The sequence below is a fragment of the Erinaceus europaeus genome, chromosome 6 (genome assembly GCF_950295315.1).
Source record: "Erinaceus europaeus chromosome 6, mEriEur2.1, whole genome shotgun sequence".
Lineage (NCBI taxonomy): Eukaryota > Metazoa > Chordata > Mammalia > Eulipotyphla > Erinaceidae > Erinaceus > Erinaceus europaeus.
This window is the reverse complement of record NC_080167.1, coordinates 31,562,655-31,585,158: the sequence shown is the minus strand read 5'-3', so window position 1 is coordinate 31,585,158 and position 22,504 is coordinate 31,562,655. Positions and strand designations below refer to the sequence as shown.

Here is a 22,504-nt window from a genome sequence, read left to right as displayed (position 1 = left end):
AGCCATCCAGTAGACAGCACACCACAAAGTCTGTTCAAAGGTCCTGATAAGGCTTGTCCCCATGTAGGGTCCTTCGAACAATGGGTGGCCTTCACTGATTAGGTCCTGCTTATTCAAGGGGGAAGGGGCAAGGAATTTTCCACCTCATACTACAAGCAACTCATACTAAAAGCACTTAACAGACAACTGCATAAAAAGGGAATTTCAAGGCTACTGCCTTTTACAGCTCTACAAAATTGCTTTTTTTCTGGAGAACCTATTTAGACTACAGTTTGAGAGTCATTCTTTTTGTGCAGGATCACATCAAAGGTTAACTTTCTTATAACATCTACTATATAAGATTTTGCTGTTAATCAGTCCTTTGCCGGCACTTAGATATTTGTTAATGCTTAGACTTCTAGTTCTCTAGGTTAGTCGCTTTCACAGTTTTTGACAGTAACCCTTGGTAATAAATACACCATACATATGTAGAACAAAAATGCAGCCAGCTTTGACAATGCTTTTGTTCTATTTTAATTCATGAAAATATATTGACTTTCTGTCTTTAAAAATCCACTTACTAATAGACTGGCTTGGCAATTTGAAATATGTTGTTCCAGAACCCTGTTCTTACTATACTGGAGTGTTGTAACTTAAAATTAAAAGGGGCTTTGGCTGTGGTGCATAATGGATTCAGCTGAGGGATGATTGAGAGTAGGTTTAAGGGAATAAAGGTTTTATTAGGGCAGTGCAGAGGTATGGGACATTATTTTAAGTACTGTAAAATAGGCAGTTATCATTAGAGGTTAAGAATATGCTAGGTCCTTTTCTTTAATAGTACACTCTAATTTCATCTCAGGTAGTTCACTTTCTAACAAAGTCCCATAACCTAGATATACACCAGTTTCTGTGAGAGAGAGCTTATGTTCACACGTATCCATAAACTACTGCAAAATATATAACTGAAAGCAGGATTACACTAGAGTTTGCAGTGAGTACCTCCCTAACACTTCCTCTCCACTATTCCAAGCTTGGGATCCATGATTGCTCAACAAATTGTTTGGCTTCATATGTTAACTCTCTTTTCAATCACCAGGTTCCAGATGCCACCAGGATGCTGGCTAGGCTTCCCTGGATTGAAGACCCCACCAATGTGTCCTGGAGCTCAGCTTCCCCAGAGACACACCCTACTAGGGAAAGAGAGAGGCAGACTGGGGGTATGGACCGACCAGTCAACGCCCATGTTCAGCGGGGAAGCAATTACAGAAGCCAGACCTTCTACCTTCTGCAACCCTCAACGACCCTGGGTCCATGCTCCCAGAGGGATAGAGAATGGGAAAGCTACCATGGGAAGGGGTGGGTTATGGGGATTGGGTGGTGGGAATTGTGTGGAGTTGTACCCCTCCTACCTTATGCTTTTGTTCACTAGTCCTTTCTTAAATAAAAAATTAAAAAAAAAAATTAAGTCCATCCAAATAAATAAAAAAAAAAAGAATATGCTAGGTCCATAAAGTTCTTGAGTAGTTATCAATAGTTCAGTCCCACGAGATAAACAATTATCAGTTGATGTATAGGTTGCTCATGGCTGTAGAGTAGTCATAGAGTATACCATCTAGTTGAGTCACATGTGTTCAGTTCCCAGGAGAACTAGCTATGGCGTGCACCTAGAACAGCCTCAGCTGAGATGTGTCTGACCAGGAGAAGCAGCAGCAGCCAAAGAGAGCAGACTTCTGGCTGGCTGTGCTTTTGAGTCTGTTCAGTCCACCCAGAATGCTTTGTACATTTGCACAGACTGGATCCACCCACAGTTCATTGTGCAGATTACTGTATGCTCTTTCACCAAGGCTGATGTCAGCAGAGTGTTGTGCCTGACTTCCTGTGGTCGACTGGTATACTACATCACAACACTGGAGGAAGTTTCAATGCTATGGTGCTGTTCTCTTTCTGTGTTTCTCTGTCTGAAAAGGTTGACCTGGAAGGGTGGCTGCAACAAAAGTTGGCTCTGATGATGACAAAAATCAAACAAACAAAAAAGATAAACCCATAAATAAGCAGAACACCCCAACTACATATTGCTCTGGCCTCTTGGATGCATTTAGATTAATTTGAATATTCAACTGATAAACCTTTTGCATAGGGTTGGGGGTAGTACTGCTCTTTTGGAGTATCTTCTGGATAACTCTGTGGCCTCTATTTGGGTCATAGGGAAATTAAAAAATCTTCAGTTCCCCAGGAAACATCAGGGCTCCAGGACAGATTTTATGTCCTTTTCTGACCCCCTCTACTTTTTTCTCTACTTTCTGACCCACTGTCCTTTCTTCATAGGCATTTCTTTCCAGGATGAAGGAATACCAAAGTACTCTTTAGATTTTAAAACTCTTCAAATATGTGATCCCTAAGCAAGAAGAAATTTACTCCTTTTGAATCCCACACATTCCCATATCTTTAGGCTGGTTTTCTTGAAGTGCTTGACTGAGGGAGAGAAATAAGTCAGGCCAGTGGAGATAATTTATTTGATTTTCTTAGATTTGATTTTTATCTAGATTTCTTTATGCTACTCAAAAATTTAAGCTGTTTATATTGCCGTGTGGTTATCCAGAGACCATTTAGTTAAATGCTTTTGACACTGGTGTATTTCATTTGTCTATTGTAGAAAGAGCTATAAACATTGTGATTTTTATTAAATTTGTAAATAATAATGATGGTTTTTCAACTGTGCACCCCTAATATCCTGAATACCACTGTATATGAATATGTTAAATGACATTTTCATAAAAAAAATGACTTGAAAGATTGTATTAAAAGGATGAGAATCTGCTGGTTTTTAGTGCTGGCAGATGTTTCCAGTTAATTTTTCATTTATTTTTTTTTGTGAAAACAGTAGCAGAGCAAATTACTAATGAAGAGTCTATTCATAGGAACTAATTGAATGTCATGTTCAGTTTAATAGTGAAAACTGAATGAAACCAAAACCAATAGAGAGAAATAATAAATGTTTGGATTCTTTAATTTGTATGATTTTAGAAAATTGCTTCAAGTTCAATAGTATATTCTTATATCTGAGAGGCATAACAGTCTGTACAATGGTCCAAAAATACTTCAGCACACATGAAGAAAGATAAAACAGTTCCACTGAAGGAGAAACCTTAAATGGATTATTTAAATTTTCAGTAGTGTTTTTCTGCAAGGTTCCTGTTGATATAGAAAAGGTGCATAATTCATTGGCCAAGTCTGTAAGTTGTTTTATTGTATGCCAGAAATTTCTCATGTCCTTGTTGGTGTAGTAAATCTGTTATATGGAATTACTATTTTAATTTCTCTCACAGCTATACTATGCCTTATAAGCTAAATAGCATATAGAACTAGTTCGTTTATAAGTTATATCTAGATTGTTAAGTGAGTTGGTAATTGCACAATGATTAAATAATTTTGGTAATGATTGATCATATATCTAAATTCAATTAAGATGAAGAACATGGCACAAAAATTTGTTTCACATAGGAGGATCTGACATTGCATTTGAATAAGTGTTTTTCTTTCAGAGTTTATGTATTTTTAAATAGCATTGACCATGTTTTAAAATCATATTTTTATATGAAGATGTTTTTATTATATTTGCATGTATAACACCAAATATGAAAAGAGAAGAGCTGCATTCTAGGCATACATTCTAAATTATTCTCTACAGAATTTTATGGATTAGATGGAGCCTTAAGATATTATTCTGTTAATAGTCAACTCATCTGTGACTTTGGGAGAACTGCTGTAGTTTACACTGGAAGGAATTGGGACATAGAACTCTGGTGGTGGGAATGGCATGGAATTATACCCCTGTTATCTGTTAATATTGTAAATCAATATTGAATCAGTAATAAAGCTCTTTATAGAATAATAATTGCTGTGGTGGTGGTGTTTTTGCTGGTAGTGGTAAAATGTTAGATGTTTTGATAGTAGAAGTGGAGGAGGTGGTAGGAATAAATATTAGAATTGGTAGGAATAATGGACATATTCCATGACACTCATTCATGTCAAATTCTGAACAGTGAATATGTACAATGATAACAATTTTCTTCAGCATCTGTGCAAACAGCCCTTGAAGAAAATATCATTGTTGTAGGAAGGCAGTTAATTCCTTTATTTATCCATTCATTTCCTAATCCAATTATTTGAATTTAGGGTCACAGGTGACTAGAGACTATCCCATGGGACAGAGTGGAAACAGTTCTGGACAGGAAGTTCTTCCATCACAAGATGTATTACACACCCACCACAGGATATAGGAGGAAACTGAAATACCTGTGAAAACCTACACAGACACAGGGAGATGTAACATGCAGAGTACTTACAGGGGCCATCTTCCAAAAATAAATGATATCTGCTCATCTGTATTGCAACAGAAAAGCATTAAACTGAATGATATTGCTTGAGAACCTGTTGAAGACCTGGTGTGTGTGCATACATACATATACACAGAACTTATTTATCACATGATATACCCCAACCTGGGGAAGCACCTGGAATTTCACTACTATGCAGTCTTTATCACTCAATTAATTTTGTTTGATAAATTCTTCATGAGGAAGAACAGATGCTGCAAACATATCTTACTGAAATTGTTGAGAACAAATCAACAAGTGTGTATTGAGAATGATGTAGTAGGATGAGCTGAGTGACGAAGCATTACAGTTAAATTATTGCAAAATTTGGTTATCTCTTACAAATGTTTGTTTTTCATTTTTTCTTTTTTATATTTATTTTCCCTTTTGTTGCCCTTGTTTTTTTATTGTTGTTGTAGTTATTGTTGTTGTTGTCGTTGTTGGATAGGACGGAAAGAAATGGAGAGAGGAGGGGAGAGAAAGACAGACAACTGAAGACCTGCTTCACCGCCTGTGAAGCGACTCCCCAGCAGGTGGGGAGCCGGGGGCTGGAACCGGGATCCTTACGCAGGTCCTTGTGCTTTGTACCATGTCGTATGCTTTACATTGGTTTGTTCTAGCCCTCCCCCGCCAAGAGAATTGGATCAATCCAGTTAATTTCGCGGGCCCGCTTGGCCCCGCCCCAAGGAACCCCGGGAGAGGGTTCCTGAGTTCCAGAGTGCCAGAGTTTCAGGGGGTTTCCGAGTACGAGAGTTCCAGAGTAAGGGAGAGAGTTCCTGAGTTCGAGAGTTTCAGGGTTACAGAGTAAGAGAGAGTTCCAGTGTGCCAGAGTTTCAGAGGGTTCCCCAGTACGAGAGTTCCAGAGTTCCAGAGTTGGAGAGTTCCTGAGTTCGAGAGTAAGGGAGAGGGTTCCTGAGTTTCAGAGTAAGAGAGAGAGTGTTTGTGCCGCTGCAAAGAGACAGCAGAGTTCTGTTTGGTGATTAGTTTGTCTTAGCTTATGAATCGTTGTTCCTGAATAAAGAAATACAGCTTCCCTGCCCAGCCATTGTCTCCGCGTCTCTGTTACCCGCCCGTGAAGCAAGCCAGCCCGGCCAGAGCCACCGAATTTTAACAACAGTACCACGTGCGCTTAACCCGCTGCTGTTTTTCATTTTTATGCAACAATTAAAAAGACTTCTTAATCTTCTTTCTACATATTGATGAGATTAAAATAGACAAAATTGGGATTGGGTGGTGGTATACCCATTAAAACTCATACATTATCGTGCACAAGTCTCCAAGCCCTACCTGCAGGGGGCAAGGTTTAAAAGTGGTGGAGCAATGTTTCAGGTGTCTCTTTCTGTCACCTATCGAAATAAAAAAGGGGGAAAAAAAGTAACCTTTCCAGCATTTGCTACCTTTTCTGATGTATGACATTCTCATAGGAGTGAAATGATATCTCACTGTTATCTTTATTTGCATTTCTCTGACAATCAATGACTTGGAACATTTTTTCCATATTTTTGTTGGACTTTTGGATCTCCTACATACAGAATATTCTGTTCATATCCTCTCCCCATTTTTGGATGTGGTCATTTGTTTTCTTGTTGCAGAGTCTGGTGAGCTATTTATATATTTTGATGATTAAACTCATGTCTCCTGTATGGCATGTAAAGATTTTTTCCCATTCTGTAAGGGGGTCTCTTTGAGTGGTGGTTTCTTTTGCTGTGCTTTTAATTTTATGTAGTCCCATTGGTTTATTTTTTATTTAGTCTTCTTTGTAATTGGATTTGTATCATTGAGGATACCTTTATAATTTAGATGGAAAAGAGTTTTGCCAATATTTTTCTCCAAGTATCTGTTAGTATCTAGTGTTTGGTGAAATAAAGTGGTTCAGTTTCATTCTTCTGCATGTTTCAACCCAATTTTTCCAACACCATTTGTTGAAGAGACTCTCCTTTCCCATTTAGTAGTCTGGGCACCTTTGTCAAAGATTATATGTTCATAGTTGTGGTGGCTTACTTCTGGGCTCTCAGTTCTGTTTCACTGGTCAGTATGCCTTTTTATGTTCCAGTACCAAGTAGTTTTGATTACAATGGCCCTATAAAACAATTTGAGATCTGGGAGTGTGATGCCTTCATTTCTGTTCTTTCTTCTCAAGATAGTTATTTTCTGGTTCCTGATAAACATTTGTAGCACTTATTCTATTCTCCTAAAAAATGTGGTTGGCATCTTGATGGGATTGCATTAAATTTGTATATGCCCCTGGGCAGTATACTCATTTTGATGTTAATTCTTCCAACTCATGAAGAGGAAATATCCACTTTTCTATGTCTTTTTCTATTTCCTCAAAGAGTGACTCATAATTTTCAGTATACAATTCTTTAACTTCTTTGTTAGGTTTATCCCTAGCTCTTTTATTGTTGTTACTGCTGTAGTAAAAGGAATTGATATTTGGATTTCTTCTTCTGGTACCTTATTGTTTTTATAGGGAATGCCACTGACTTTTGTGTGTTAATTTTGTAGCCTGACACCTTACTATATTGCCTGATAATTTCCAAAAGCTTTCTGCTGGATTCTTTAGGTTTTTCTATGTATAGTGACTTCTTCTCTTCCAATCTGTATCGCTTTAATTCCTTGCTCCTGCCTGATTGCGATGGTAAGAACATTCAACATTATGTATGTATTTCTTTTTAAAAATTAATTAACTAATTAATTCCCTTTTGTTGCCCTTGTTTTTTTATTGTTGTTGTAGTTATTATGTTTGCTGTTATTGATGTCGTCACTGTTAGATAGGTCAGAGAGAAATGGAGAGAGGAGGGGAAGACAGAGGGGGGAGAGATAGACACCTGCAGACCTGCTTCACCATCTGTGAAGCGACTCCCATGTAGGTGGGGAGCTAGGGGCTTGAGCTGGTTTCATTGCTCCAGTCTTTGTGCTTTGCGCACGTGTGCTTAATTTCCGCGCTATCGCTCGACTCCCACTATGTTGAATAGTAATGGTGTTAGTGGGCAGACCTGTCTAGTACCTGATCTGAGGAGGAATGCTTCCAGTTTTTCACCATTTAGTATGATTTTGTCTGTAGCTTTGCTGTATATGGACTCCACTATCTTAAGGAGTTTTCTATCTATTCCCATTTTTTGTTGTTTTGATCATAAGGAATGTTGGATTTCTCCAATGAATTTCTGTATATGTATTGATTTGATCATGTGATTTTTGGTCTTGCTTTTATTAATCACTTTGATTACCACTTGGTCCTGATGAACTATCTTTTTTAATATACTGCTGTATCCAGTTGGCTAGAATTTTGTTCAGTATTTCAGCATCTATGTTCATCAGAGATAATCAGTTTGTAGGGTTTTTTTTTTCTTTGTTTTTATTCTTGTATCGCTGTATGCTTTTGATATCAGAGTGATGTTGGTTTCTTAGAAACTGGAAGGAAGTATTCCTGTGTCTTCAATCTTTTGGAAGAGTTTTAAAAGTAGCAGTTGCCTCTTCCTCGATGGTTTTATAGAATTCATTTGTAAAACCATCTGGTCTAGGACTTTTATTCTTGGGAAGATTTCTGACAACTATTTCAATTTTTTGGCTGTGATTGACCTGTTAATATTTTCTAGATGCTCTATGTTTATTATGGAACTTTGTATCTAGGAACTCATCAGTTTCTTCCAGGCTTTCTAGCTTGGCATCATTATAGTTGTTCATAGAAGCCTGGAATGATAACAAATTAAAAAGATTCTGCACAGCAAAAGAAGCCATCACTCAAACAGAGTCTCCTCACAGAATGGGTGATCTTTCCATGCCATCCATCAGACAAGAGGCTAATAACGAAAATATATTAAGAGCTCACCAAACTCAGCAACAGAAATCCAAATTACCCCATTCAAAGATAGGGAGAGTATATGAACAGAATACAGAAGCAATACAAAATGCCAAGAGACATTTGAAAAAATGACCCAAGTCATTGACTGTCAGAGAAATGCACTTCTAGCCCTGTGAGAGTTCTCCAGACTGTTCTTCACAGGGCTTAGACCAATTTTCATCCCCAGCAGCAGTTCAGCAGTGTCCCTTTGCCCCTACAACCTCTCCAGCATTTGTTGTTAAAGTTGTTTCTGATCTATGACATTCTTCACAGGAGTGAAGTGGTATCTCATTGTTGTCTTTATTTGCATTTTAAATACACAAGTTGTAATCCCTGATAGAAAAATGAGATGTAGCAGGACTGTATTATCAGTAAAAAGACAAGTTTTTTTTAAAAAAATTTCATTTTAAAGAAAGGCAGATTGCCACATGCAGTACCTTATTTGGCTGTGTCTGGAATCTTGGAAGCTTGACCACCCTACATTCTCCTACAAATCAACCTTGAGAGCTTGTTTCAAAGGTTCTAGAAGGAAAGTGCAGCTATTCACATACCCTCAACCATGTTTGTCCCTATTCAGGGAAGACCATCCTCTTTGAGCAGATTTGGGAGGGATGCACATGGAATGGAGAAGGAGGAAGAGGACACCTGCCTAGCCAGTCAGATCAACTGAATCAACCCTAGCAATCAATGGGGTGACAGATGTCACAGCCAGATTGTGTTCACATCCAAAAGACAAGATTTTTTTTATTATTTATTTTCCCTTTTGTTGCTCTTGTTTTTTTAAAATTGTTGTTGTAGTTATTATTGTTGTTGATGTTGTCATTGTTGGATAGGACAGAGAGAAATGAAGAGAGGAGAGGAAGACGGGGAGAGAAAGAGAGACACCTGCAGACCTGCTTCACCACCTTTGAAATAACTCCCTTGCAGGTGGGGAGCCAGTCCTTGTGCTTCTCCTGCTATGCTACCTCCAGAAGCCCTAGAGACAAGATTTTTTAAAAGCGCCAACTGAAAGATGAAAGCTCTGGCCTAGAAACCTTTAAGATATTAAGGTAAATGTTGACTGGGAGAGATATTGTATTATCTGTTTTAAGTTTCATTTTCTTTCTCTCTCTAACCACTCTGGGCTCCAGCTGAGATGTTTAAACAGATTAGAAGATCTGGAGAAAGTGAAGAACTCCCTTTGCTGCCTTCAGTTTCCTTCTAGGCAGCCAGCAGTGAAGAAAATCCTTCATCACTTGGGTGCACAGGTTCATTCTGCCTTGTCTCTGTCTACACAGCAGTAAGTACTTTGGATGACCCCCCACACACACACACTTCCTCTACTTGTGTCTGTTTCTCTCTGGTCTCCAGCTCAAATGTAGCATTGAACTGTATAGGTCTTAGTTGGATAGAACTTTCCTATTATTTCTGGGAAGTACCTTTTTGTTGACTGAGCTAGAAGGGTTCCTTCTAGGATAAGGAACCAGAGCAGGTTTTACTTCCTTGAAAAATCCTTTTTTCTTTCTTTTTTTTTTTTACTTTGCTTTTTTAACATTAATTTTTTATTTATAAAAAGGAAAAACTGACTAAACCATAGAGTAATAGGGGTACAACACACAATTCTCACTACCAGAACTCTGTATCCGATCCCTTCCCTGATAGCTTTCCTATTCTTTAACCCAATGGGAGTATGGACCCAAGGTCATTGTGGGATGCAGAAGGTTGAAGGTCTGGCTTCTGTAATTGCTTCCCAGTTGAACATGGGTGTTGGCAGGTTGATCCATACTACCAACCTGTAGTAGGGAAGGGCTCCCTAGTAGGGAAGGGCTTTGGGGAAGCAGAGCTCCAGTACACATTGGTGGGTTGTCTGTCCAGGGAAGTCTGGTCGGCATCATGCTAGCATCTGGAACCTGTTGGCTGAAAAGAGAATTAATATACACAGCCAAATAAATTGTTGACCAATCATGGACCTAAAGGCTGGGATAGTGCAGATGAAGAGTTGTGGTGGGGGGTGGGGTGGGGGTGGGGAGTCCTCCATTTTGTAGATAGCTAGTAGGCATATTTTAGTTATATTCCAAAGGGCCTTTGGCTATACTAGTTTTTTTTTTCCCCTGAGCCTGAAATCTGATATGCCAATGGATCCAAGTTATTGTTTGGGGAGATGATGTCATGGCTGGAAAAAGGACCAGAAAGCTGGATCAGGGAAGAAGTAGCTCCCTAATATGGGAAACGGGTATAAATATTGTTGACTGTAAACCCCATTGATTTGATGTGATCTGGAGCCCATATTCATCTTAGGAGTGTATATGAATTCTGCATCCCTATAGATCGTTGCTCACATTCTGTGGTTGTGAGTAGGAAAATTACAAGCTGCCCCAATATTGACCCATCTTCCTCAGGTGTAGCATAGAGTATGTTGCCCAACCTCCCTTCAGAGGAAGGAACATTCTCTACCATTGTTGATCCAAGTTGATCGCAAGGTCCTATGGGGGCCCACAAAGAGGTCTATTTTGTTGTTCCTGATAGAAACAGTAACAATGGAGAGAGGGATTTATTCGAGGTCTAGGCCCAAAAATAGTTTTTTCTAATTGATAGGAGAGCACCTGAACAAGCACAGGTCTGGTTGTTGAGTTCTATTCTGAGGAGGTGGGGTATAATTTTGTCTAGGGTATGTTATTCCTCTGTAGTGTTTAACCTATGAGATCCACAGATGGTCCTTTCTGACTAAAAGATGAAAACATCCTTACCAAGGCTCTACTTCCAACTCCTGAGAAACTTTTACTGTTTCTACTTCCTGATGGTTTTCTAGGTTCAGTTATATGTATAGAGTAATTGCTGTTTTAAATTTAGTGACTCTCAATCCTGGCTCCAAATTTGAATCACCTGTGTTGGATAGTATGTCAGCTCCCCCTTGCTTCTGCTTAACCATATGCCTATATAGGGATAGATTTAATCCCATTCAAAGCTTTGGTCTATTTACATAAATCACTTTTACATTTACATAAAGCACTCCCTCCAGGGCATTGGTGGTTCAGTGATAGGATTCTCGCCTGCTCCGATCCCTCCTTGTCACACTCTGATTTTCACCAGTCACTTTTCTCTCCAACCTCTCTATATCACATCCTGTTTCCACCCTACTTGGAGAGTATAAAAACAGCTGCTCTTCTGATTAAAGACACTTGGAAATTGCTTTCCGGCTCTGAGAGTTCCAGAGTGTATCTCCTGCGAAGTTGGTGCGGCACGAGTTCCTGATCCCTCTCCCACACAGCAGCCTAGATTGGCTCCAGTTGAGTTCTCTCCAACCCAGAGAGCACTGGCTCGGGAAGAAGTACCCTCAGGCTATCCCGGCACACCTGGGGACTTTTAACATGTTCAGGTTTAATCCCAGGTAAGTCAAGCTCCTTTGAGGTGGATCCTGTGTGGTGGCATATTTGAAAAGTCTGAGAACCATTATGCTTATCTACCTACTTGAACCATTTGAGTTCTCACCCTGGGTAAAGGCTGGAGAAGGATCATATTTTTAAAAAATATTTTATTTATTTACTAGAGACAGAGAAATTGAGAGGCAAGGGGGAAATAGAGAGGGAGACAGAGAGAGAGAGAGAGAGAGAGAGAGAGAGGCCTGCAACACTGCTTCATCACATGTGAAGTTTTCCTCTGCAAGTGGGGCTCAGGTACTTGAACCTGGGTCCTTGTGCATTGTAACAGGTACACTCAACCAGGTGTGCCACCGCCTGGCTCCAACGATCAGGTTTGTTATGACCATTTAGATCTGCTTCTACTTAGGACACAGTATTACAATTAAAACTTTTATTTATTATCTTTATTTGATGGAAATATCCAGATATTGAGAGGAAAAGGGGGACCAAGAGGAAGAAAAAAACAGAGAGACACCTGTAGTACTGTTTACTACTCCTGAATGCCCTACTATGTAACCCAAAATTTAAAGCATATTTTCTTTTCTTTTATTTTATTTTTACCAGAGCTCAGCTCTGGCTTATAGTGTTGTAGGAGATCAAAGCTTGGATTTTGAAGCCTCAGGCATGAAAGTCTCTTTGTATAACCATAAGTGCTATATACCCCACCCTATATTTTATTTTTTATTGAAAGAAAGATACAATGAGAAAAATACAAGCAGAGAGAGAGAGAAAGGAAGAGAGGGAGAAAGAGAGGGGTGAAAGAGGACAAGAGGAGGAGGAGTAGGAGTAACAACACACCAGAGCACTTCTCTGGCTTATTGTGGTGTTGGGAATTGAACCTGGGGTCTCAGAGCAAAATATGTTCAGAGCTTTTGTTATGTAATTAGATAGGTGGTGTAGGTTACTGAGACTAGGGATACAGGAGAAGTGGCTTGGATAAAATAGTAAAATTTCTTTCTTTTTAATGTTTTATTATTTATTTATTTATTGGATAGTTACAGAGAGACATATAGAAGGAAGGCTAGAGTGAGAGAGAGATAGAGAGACAGAGAGAGGGAGACACCTGCAGTACTGCTTCACAACTCATGAAGCTTTCTCCCAAGAGGTGGGGACCAGGAGCTTGATGCAATCTAATTTTACAAATGTGGTTTATCCATCTTTACATGATTCATGTATAAAAGCTAAAAGTAGAAATGTTAGGGTAGGGCTTCATGTAGGAGACTTGCATGAAATTTCAAGTCTGTGTGTGGGTCTCAGACACCTAAGTCTGTGTTGGCACCAAGTGCTGTTGAACATACTGATATATTTTAATATCTTGCCCCTAAGGGATTTGTTCATTTTACATAGTTATTAGTTCATAGAGGCAGTGCTAATTTGCACTGATATTAGGGATCAAGCATTGAGAATGATTAAAGAGAACAATATTATAGAAGGAAAAGGGAGCATGGCTCAGAGGACTGAAGATTTGGAAGATGAAAATTTGTTCCTTGCTTCAGTACTGAGCTACATTGTATCCTGGGGCCATCACTCAGCTGTTGGTAGATGGCTTTTTATGCCCTGAATCAAAATATGAGAGAAAGAGGTTGGTTAAACACAAGAGCTTTCTTATGGATTAAGTAATGAATGTGAATAATGACAATATAGAGAATTCCCAGTTACCCAGTTGTAGCTTCTCTGTAACTAATTTTCTATTCTATGTTGATTTCCTTCAATAACTCTCATCCTAATACAGATGGTATCTGTTTAGGAAATCCTGCAAACTCTAAATATTTGCATAAGTAGAACAAATTGGGAAATAAATTATTGCTTAGAAATTTACTACTGCAAAAGAAAGATGAATGTAGGTAACTAATGAGCTTTTTCTTCTTTTTTAAATTTTTATGTATAAAAAAAGGAAACACTGACAAAAACCATAGGATATGAGGCGTACAACTCCACACAGTTCCCACCACCAGAACTCTGCATCCCATCCCCTCCTCTAATAGCTTTCCTAATTCTTTATCCCTCTGGTACTATGGACCCAGGGTCATTATGGGGTGTAAAAGGTGGAAGGTCTGGCTTCTGTAATTGTTTTCCTGCTGAACATGGGCATTGACATGTTGATCCATACTCCCAGCCTGTCTCTCTCATTTCCTAGTGGGGCAGGGTTTTGGGGAAGTGGGGCTACAAGACACATTGGTGGGGTCATCTGCCCAGGGAATTCTGGTTGGCATCATGGTAGCATCTGAAATCTGTCTGAAAACAAGAGTTAACATATAGAGCCAAACAAATTGTTGATTAATCATGAACCTAAAGGCTGGAAAACTTCATATGAATAGTTGGGGGGGTTCTCTGTTTTGTAGATAGTTAGTAGTCCTATTTTAGTTATATTCCAAAGAGCCCATGACTATAGTAGCTTTTTTTTTTTTTTTCTAAGCCTGACATCTGATATGCAGGTGGATCTAAGTTATTGTCTGGAGAGATCATGCTATGGCTGGAAAAAGGAACATAAAGCTGGATCAGGGAAGAGAATAGCTCCCAAATATGGGAAAGGTGTATAAATATTGTTGACTGTAAACCCCACCGATTTGATCTGATCTGGGACCCATATTCACCTTAGGAACCTATGTGACCTCTGATCCTTATAGATCTGAACTCACATTCTGTGGTCAAAAGCAAAAGTGCACAATAGTCTGTAGTGAGTCAGTATATACAGCAAGCAAGTAGAAAGATCTAAAAAGACACCATAAAGTTCATAATGAAATAGTGTCTACTTAGACTATTCTATAAATAGTGTCTACTCCTACTCACCTACTTCCTGTTATACTTTCTTCACTCACTCCAAAGCTAACCTTATCAAATTAAGGACTACAAAATCTGAATAAGGGTAAGAAACCAGTATACTTTAATGATGACCCTTTAGTCACTATCAGGCTACCCCATCAGCGGGGGCCCTAGTCAGGGAGTCCTGAGATTCCCAAACAGAAATGATGGGCCTAGATCTTGAATAGATCCCTCTTTCCATTGTTGCCAGTCATCTCTATCAGGAACAACACAAGGCCCTTTGTGGCCTTTTCTTTTCTCAGTTCTCTCTGTAAATTGCAAGCAAGCAGTTTAGATGGCATATAGCTAGAAGCCAGAACAAAATGGAAATTCATAATCTTGATTGTAACCTCAAAGACATATAATGTCCTGGAGAGGACTTCAAAGAGAAGATCAGCTTGATGAATTATTGATTCTTCAATTCTGCTGCTTGCTGTCTTTATGACAGAGTAAGTTACTTAATTTCCCTGACAGTTTCCTTTTGTCATTCATAGACAAAATTGTAATGCTTTTCATCTATATGTAATATATGTATATGTATATATATATATATATAGAGAGAGAGATAGGGAGAGAGAGAAAGAGAGAGATAGGGAGGGAGAGAGAGAGAGACAGAGGGAGAGAGAGAGAGCTTGTTTTTACTAATGGAAAGAAATTCTAAAAGGACTTTCACTTTTGTAACAAAAAGTGAGAAATGAAAATAAAATGCAGCATTTGTTTTCTGGTAGCCCTTCTAAAGGCAGTATAGACTGAGTAGTGAATAGGGGATACTGACAGACTTCTTTCTCTAGAAATTACTCTCCCCAGATTATACATTTACTGTATCATTCCTGCTTTTACCAGATGTTAGTTTTTTTTTTGATGTATTCTGTTATGACTTGGTAAGCTATCCTCTTGAGTCTGGAAATGCTAAAAATATTCCATATAAATTCATAGTAATTGCCATTTTTCCAAGAGAAGATGTCACAGAAACACAGTACTTTTGAATAGTGGGGGAAATTACATATAATATTTTCACCTTAGGTTTATAATGAGGAGTGTGGTAGAAGTGATTTTTCTGGTATACAGTAAGTTCTCAATTTGTACTATTAGGACCAGTTCAAATTTTTATCATTGTTACTATTGTCATTTACTTTTAAGCATGTGAAACAGAAAGAAACCTGTCTTAAATTTTCTTATTAGTTAATATATTATTGTAAGGAAGCATTTTTGAGATATTCAAAGAAACTGAATCTTTGTCTGATCCACGAGTCAGCCAAGATTCCTTGCTCCATACCTGCAGTTTTCTAATTTAGAGAAAACTGAGATGACATTTTATGGCATTGTTTTGAAAATATTAGAGATGATTTACTGAGTGGTTGGCTCACTTTTTTTTCTAAGTGCCTTGCTAAGATTTAGGAAGTGGGAGATTTGCATAAATTTCTTTCAGTTCCTGTAGTAATGTGTTTGATCCCATTGCTTTGTATTTTCTGTGGGTGTTTTGATCTCCTGTATTCTGTGTAGGCACCAAGTCTTATTCACTTCTGTGTTCCTGGCACAGACATAAACCATGGTACATAGCATGTGGAATTGATAATTTTATTTTGTTGACTGATTGGATAAAATGCAGTAGGATTAAATTGAAATAAACAAAACATGATACATATTTGAATCAGCTATTCATTTTTTTCCTAAGAAATGTAGAGGGACTAAGATACTGTGTGAATGTGTAAACAAGAACATAAAGCTACATACTTCTACTTGATGAATCTTAATCAGTAATATATGAGTGCTAAACTCTGTGAGGATGGAGACTTTAGGGGGACAGGGAAAAGTTTTCATTTATGTCTCAGTGTCAGAAACTATAGATTCCTACTATGATTCTAGGAAAATAACCAGGATATTAATGTCTGGATGGGACTGATTTCACACAGACATGTCTGTTTTGATTAAGGGTTATAATAAGTTAGCTTGTTAAGACATTTAAGTAAATAGGACAGTTATTTGGTTAATGTGATAGGGAACATTTCTATTATAGTTATAAAAATAATGAATGCTTACTATAGAAAACTTGGAAAGATTAGCTAAAAACAGTAATCCTATCATATAGAGATAAGAGCTGATAGCATTTTAATGACTATTTTCCTGTCTTCTCTTTTATATCCATGTTGTTTTTATAATAATGGTTCATATTACCATATTATTACCATAATACATAAATTTTTAAACTTATTTTCTGTATAAGAAAGGATAAATCAACAAAACCATAGGGTAGAAGGGGCACAACTCCACACAATTCCCACCACCCAATCTCTACATCCCATCCCCTCCCTCCCACTCTCCATCCTTCTAGGAGCAAAGACCCAGGGTCGTGGCTTGCAGAAGGTGGAAGGTCTGGCTTCTGTAATTGTTTCCCCACTGAACATGGATGTTGACTGGTCGGTCCATACTCCCAGTCTGCCTCTTTCCTTACCCAGCAGGGTGGGTCTCTGTGGAAGCTGAGCTCCAGGAAACATTGGTGGGATCTTCAGTCCAGGGAAGCCTGGCAGGCATCCTGATGGCATCTGGAACCTGGTGACTGAAAAGAGAGTTAACATACAAAGCCAAACAAATTGTTGAGCAACCATGGACCCAAAGGTTAGAATAATGGAGAGGAAGTGTTGGGGGGGGTACTCACTGAAAACTCTAGTATACTTCTGCTTTCAGGTATATATTTTGCACTTGTTTATGGATACATGTGAACATATGCTCTCTCTCAGAGAACCTGACATATATCTAGGTTTTGGGCTTTTGTTAGAAAGTGATCCACTTGGGATGGAATTAGAGAATGCTATGAAAGGAAAGGTAACACCCAAGTAATGAAGCTGAAGTGTTGTCATTCCACACCTGAAGTCTCTGGACACAGTCTGAGCTGAAGCATGTTGAGGTGGCAATTGTTGCGTTGATTAGATTGCGATTGGCTGATGCAATATTATTTGATATGGATTAGGAGAGGCAATCTTGCCTGATTGCTATGGCAAGAACTTCCAGTACTATGTTTCAGAGTAATGGTGACAGTGGACAGACCTGTCTAGTCCCTGATCTGAGGGGGAATGCTTTCAGCTTCTGTCCATTGAGTATGATGTTGGCTGTAGGTTTGTTATATATAGATTCCACTATCTTGAGGAATTTCCCATCTATTCCCATTTTTTTGTAGAGTTTTGAGCACGAATGGGTGTTGGATTTTGTCAAAGGCTTTCTCTGTATCTATTGAGATAATCATGTGGTTTTTGGCTTTGCTTTTATTTATTTGGTGAATGACATTGATTGACTTATGTATGTTGAACCAGACTTGTGTTCCTGGAATGAATCCCACTTGGTCGTGATGAACAATCTTTTTGATGTGCTGCTTTATCCAGTTGGCCAAGATCTTGTTTAATATTTTGGCATCTATGTTCATCAGAGATTTTGGTCTGTAGTTTTCCTTGTTAATTTTTTTAAAAATATTTTATTTTTTTATTTATTCCCTTTTGTTGCCCTTGTTGTTTTATTGTTGTAGTTATTATTGTTGTTGTCGTCGTTGTTGGATAGGACAGAGAGAAGTGGAGAGAGGAGGGGAAGACAGAGAGGAGGAGAGAAAGATAGACTCCTGCAGACCTGCTTCACCGCCTGTGAAGCGACTCCCCTGCAGGTGGGGAGCAGGGGTTCGAATCGGGATCCTTATGCCGGTCCTTGTGCTTTGCGCTACCTGCGCTTAACCTGCTGCGCTACAGCCTGACTCCCAGTTTTCCTTTTTTGTTGTGTCCTTATCTGCTTTTGGTATCAGGGTGATGTTGGCTTCATAGAAGCTGGAAGGAAGTATTCCTGTTACTTCAATCTTATGGAAAAGCTTAAGAAGTATGGGTACTAACTGTTTCCTGAAAGTTTTGTAGAATTTGTTTGTGAAGCCATCTGGTCCAGGGCTTTTGTTGTTGGGAAGATTCTTAATAACGGTTTCAATTTCTTTGTCTGTGACTGGTGCATTTAGATTTTGTAGTTCTTCTTGGTTCAGTTTGGAAGGGCATATGCTTCTAGGAATTGTTCCATTTCTTCCAGATTCTCTAGCTTGGTGGCGTATAGTTCTTTATAGAAGTTTCGCAGGATTCTCTGGATTTCTGTCGTGCCAGTTTTAATATATCCTCCATCGTTTACAATTCTATTAATTTGAGTCTTCTCTCTTTTTTTTGTGAGTATGGATAGGGGTTTGTCATTTTGTTTAATCTTTCAAAGAACCAACATTTGGCTTCACTGATATTTTGTATGGTTCTTTTATTTTCGATGTTGTTTATTTCTGCTCTAACTTTAGTGATTTCTGTCCTTCTGGTTGCTTTAGGGTTCCTTTGTTCCTCATCCTCTAAGTCCTTGAGGTGTGCAGTAAGGTCGTTCATTTGAGCTTTTTCTTGTTGTTTAATATGTGGTTGTATGGCTATAAGTTTCCTTCACAATACTGCTTTAGCTGTGTCCCAAATATTTGGATAGGTTGTGTCTTCATTTTGATTTGTTTCCAGGAACATTTGAATTTCTTGCTTGAGTGTCTCTCTGACCCAGTGGTTCTTAAGGAGTATGTTGTTTAGTTTCCAAATTCTGTGACTTTTGATAATTTTCTGTTTGCTGTTAAATGTTAGTTTTACTCCACTGTGTTCTGAGAAGATACTTGGGATGATTTCAATGTTCTTCAAAGTCTCCCACTCTTATTGTATTACTATTGATGTATTTTTGAAATTCTTTCAGTAGGTGCTTGATGTATTTAGATGGTCCCTCATTGGGTGCATAGATGTTAATAATTGTTAAGTCATCTTGGCTGATTGATCCTCTAATCATTATGTAATGTCCTTGCCTATCTTTTAGTACTTTATTTAATTTAAAATCTATTGTGTCTGAGATGATAATGGCTATTCCCGCCTTTTTTGTGTGGTCCGTTAGCCTGTATGATAGTTTTCCATCCTTTCACTTTAAGTCTGTGTTTATCTTTGTCAGATAGGTTTTTTTGCAAGCAGCATATGGTTGAGTGATGTTTTCTGATCCATCTAACCACTCTGTGCCTTTTGATGGGTGAGTTTAAGCCATTGACATTTATTGATATTATGGATTTAATGTATTGTAGTGCCATTGTTCAAAATAAATTTTTGTTTGCTCTGATATATTGCAAGTATTATAGTGATGTTCTTGTTTATAAGAGATCTTTTATAACCTCTTTCAGGGCCAGTTTGGTGATGGTTGCCTCCTTTAACTGTTGTTTGTCTAAGAAGGTTTTGATCCCTCCATCTAGTTTGAATGAAAGTCTAGCAGGATATATTATCCTTGGTTGAAACCCTTTTTCATTCAGGGCTCGATAGATATCTTGCCATTCTCCTCTGCCTTTTAGAGTTTGAGTGAAGAAGTCTGCTGAGAGTTATGGGTTTTCCCTTGTATGTGACTTTTTGTTTCTCTCTTGCAGCTTTTAGGATCCTTTCTTTATCTTTACTTCTTCTCATTGTGACTATGATGTGTCTTGGTGTCTTCAGGTCTGGGTTGATTCTGTTTGGAACTCTTTGGGCCTCTTGAATCTTGATGTCCTTTCTGTTGTTCAGGTCTGGGAAGTTTTCTTCTATTATTTCCTCTAGAATGTTTCCTTTCCCTTCCTCTCTTTCTTCCTTTTGCAGGCCAATTATACAAATGCTACTTCTTTTGAGATCATCCCATATGTTTTTATTGTTGTTTTCAATGTCTCTCGATCTCTTTTTGAGCTCTTTCACCTCTTTCTTTATTTTCTCTAACTCATCCTCTGTCTGACTAATTCTGTTTCCTGCTTCTGTTAGTCTGCTTTCCCTTCCCTCAGCTTCTTTCTTCATTACAGCTATTTCAGCTTTCAGTTCTCTAATTTCCTCAAGATAATCAGTATTTTCCTTGGGGGTCTCAACTGTTGTTTCCCTTATACTGCCATTCCTTTCCTCCAATGTTGTTTTCATTTCTGTGATTAATAAGCTTATTATTGCTTGCATACTTTTCTTATCTATGGTTACTTCTGGCTGACTTGTAGTTTCTTCTGGGCTCTTGTCTTCATTCATGGTAGTAGCAGTTTTATTTGTTTTTTATTTACCCATTTTTTTGATGTATTTCTTTTTTATGTTCTGTTGTTCCTCAGTTGTTGTGTTTTGAGTACAAGCAAGACTGTACTAAATACCTTTATGACAAATGCAATCACCAACCTCAGGAATTACAATAGCAACTGAAGCAATGATTGAAGCAGTTTAATAACTACCAGTTAGCCAAACAATGTCTCCAGTGTGTGAAAAGATAGCAAGAATAGACAATTATGCAAATCTACTATCCACTGTATATTCTATGGGTAGCAAGAGGAGAAAGGGAAGTAGAGCAGAGATACACACATAGAGAGTCCACTCTGAGTCAGATTTATTCCCTAAAATAATTCACAAATGAATATCAGTGAATTCAGAAAGACAAAGAAGAAGGAAGGAAGAAATGGAAGACAAGATAAAAAAAGAGAAACAAGGGAGAGAAAAGAAGAAAGATAAGAAAAAGAGCTGTGATAAAAGAGCAGTGAAAGAAAAGTTTTTTAATTAATTAATTAATTTTTTATTTTATTTTTTTAATTATCTAGGAGGAGGGAGAAGGGGAGAGTCTGTAGAGGAGGTAGGAGTAGTGAGACAAGTTCCTTTTGCAATGGATAAGATTCGCAGTCCCCTAGCAATGAAAGATACCCTAAGAGGTATTTCTGGTCAACCTAAAGGTGGGGAGAAAAGAGATACACCTTTATATAATATTAATAATAAAATATAGAAGGGTAAAAAACCTGTCCGAGATTGCCACAAGCCTCCTGAGCAGAGGCAGCTTATTGTTAAGAAAGTAAAAAAAATAAAACAAAAAAACCCCTCAGGACTAGACAAGAGTAGCAAGAATAGACAGTTATGCAAATCTCCTATCCACTGTATATTCTAGGGGTAGCTAGAGGAGAAAGGGAAGTAGAGCAGAGATACACACAGAGAGAGTCCACTCTGTGTCAGATTTCTTTCCCAAAATAATTCCCAAATGTGTATCAGTGAATTCAGAAAGCTGAAGGAGGGAGGAGGAAAGGGTGACAAGAATGAGAAAAAGAAGAAAAAAGAGAGAGAAAAAAGATAAGAGAAAGAACAGTAATAAAAGAGCAGTGAAAGGAAAGAGTTATTTATTTATTTATTTATTACTTAATTAGCTATGTGGGGGTGAGGGAGAGAATGGGTAGGTGTGGAAGGAAGAGTGAAACAAGTTATTTTAGTAGTGAATAAGACACCTAGTCCCCTAACAATGGAAAATACAGTAAGAGTTAATTCTGGTCAACCTGAAGGAGAGGGGGGAAAGGATTACACGTTTATCTTGTATTTTTAATAAAATAGAACATAGTTAAAATACTGTCCTGTCTTCAGCTGGATGGCTCCAGATTGCCTCAGGTCCCTTGAGCAGAGGCAGTTGATTGGCTACTTAGCAAGAAAAAAGGCCAAAGGTTTCAGAAGGGAATAGAATTAGAATGAATGACACCCCCTGGTGGACAGGAATCTTGGCAAAGAAAGAAGCTCAGCAAGGGATCCTGCTAGGAGCAGATCTCTGGCCCCTAGGAACCTGTTATGGGGGGGTGCGCTTTGGGGATAATAATTAAAAAAAAATTTTCCCCTTTCTTTTTACTCTATTTTCTAACCCAAATTGAAAGTTATAAGTTATATAAAGTTATATTGAAAGCAGTTATAGTCACTGCCTTGGTGTCACCACTATGACCCCTTATTGACTGTCCTACTAAAGGCAAAAAATCCTACCATTTCCAGTAGATGTGGTCGGAGCTCAAGCCACTAGCAGCTTTTCATTCTGCCATCTTCCGGAATCCCCCCCTCCCCATAATACGTAATTAAGATAGGAATGAATAGTGGACATTTTCCATGTAGTCAATTTTTTTTTGCTCATGAAAATAGTTATTATCACCATATCTCTTTTCCATTTTTGTGGAAATAACACCTCACACATACACAATTTCACCAACTTTTCCATGCAAATAAAGAGACCCAGTGGGGTGGGAACAGAGTGAGGAGAGAGAGATGAAGAGACAAAAGCAGAGAAAAGGAAATAAACAGAAACAATACAGT

General features: G+C 38.3%; 1 protein-coding gene across 1 annotated transcript in view; it reads left to right on the top strand.

Moving 5' to 3' along the window:
- The window catches only part of DISC1 (DISC1 scaffold protein), a 457,161-nt gene that overhangs the window by 63,190 nt on the left and 371,467 nt on the right, over nt 1-22,504 (top strand). The window contains 1 exon segment of the mRNA XM_060192533.1: nt 9,332-9,475. Within this exon segment, the coding sequence (XP_060048516.1) occupies nt 9,332-9,475 (144 nt within the window).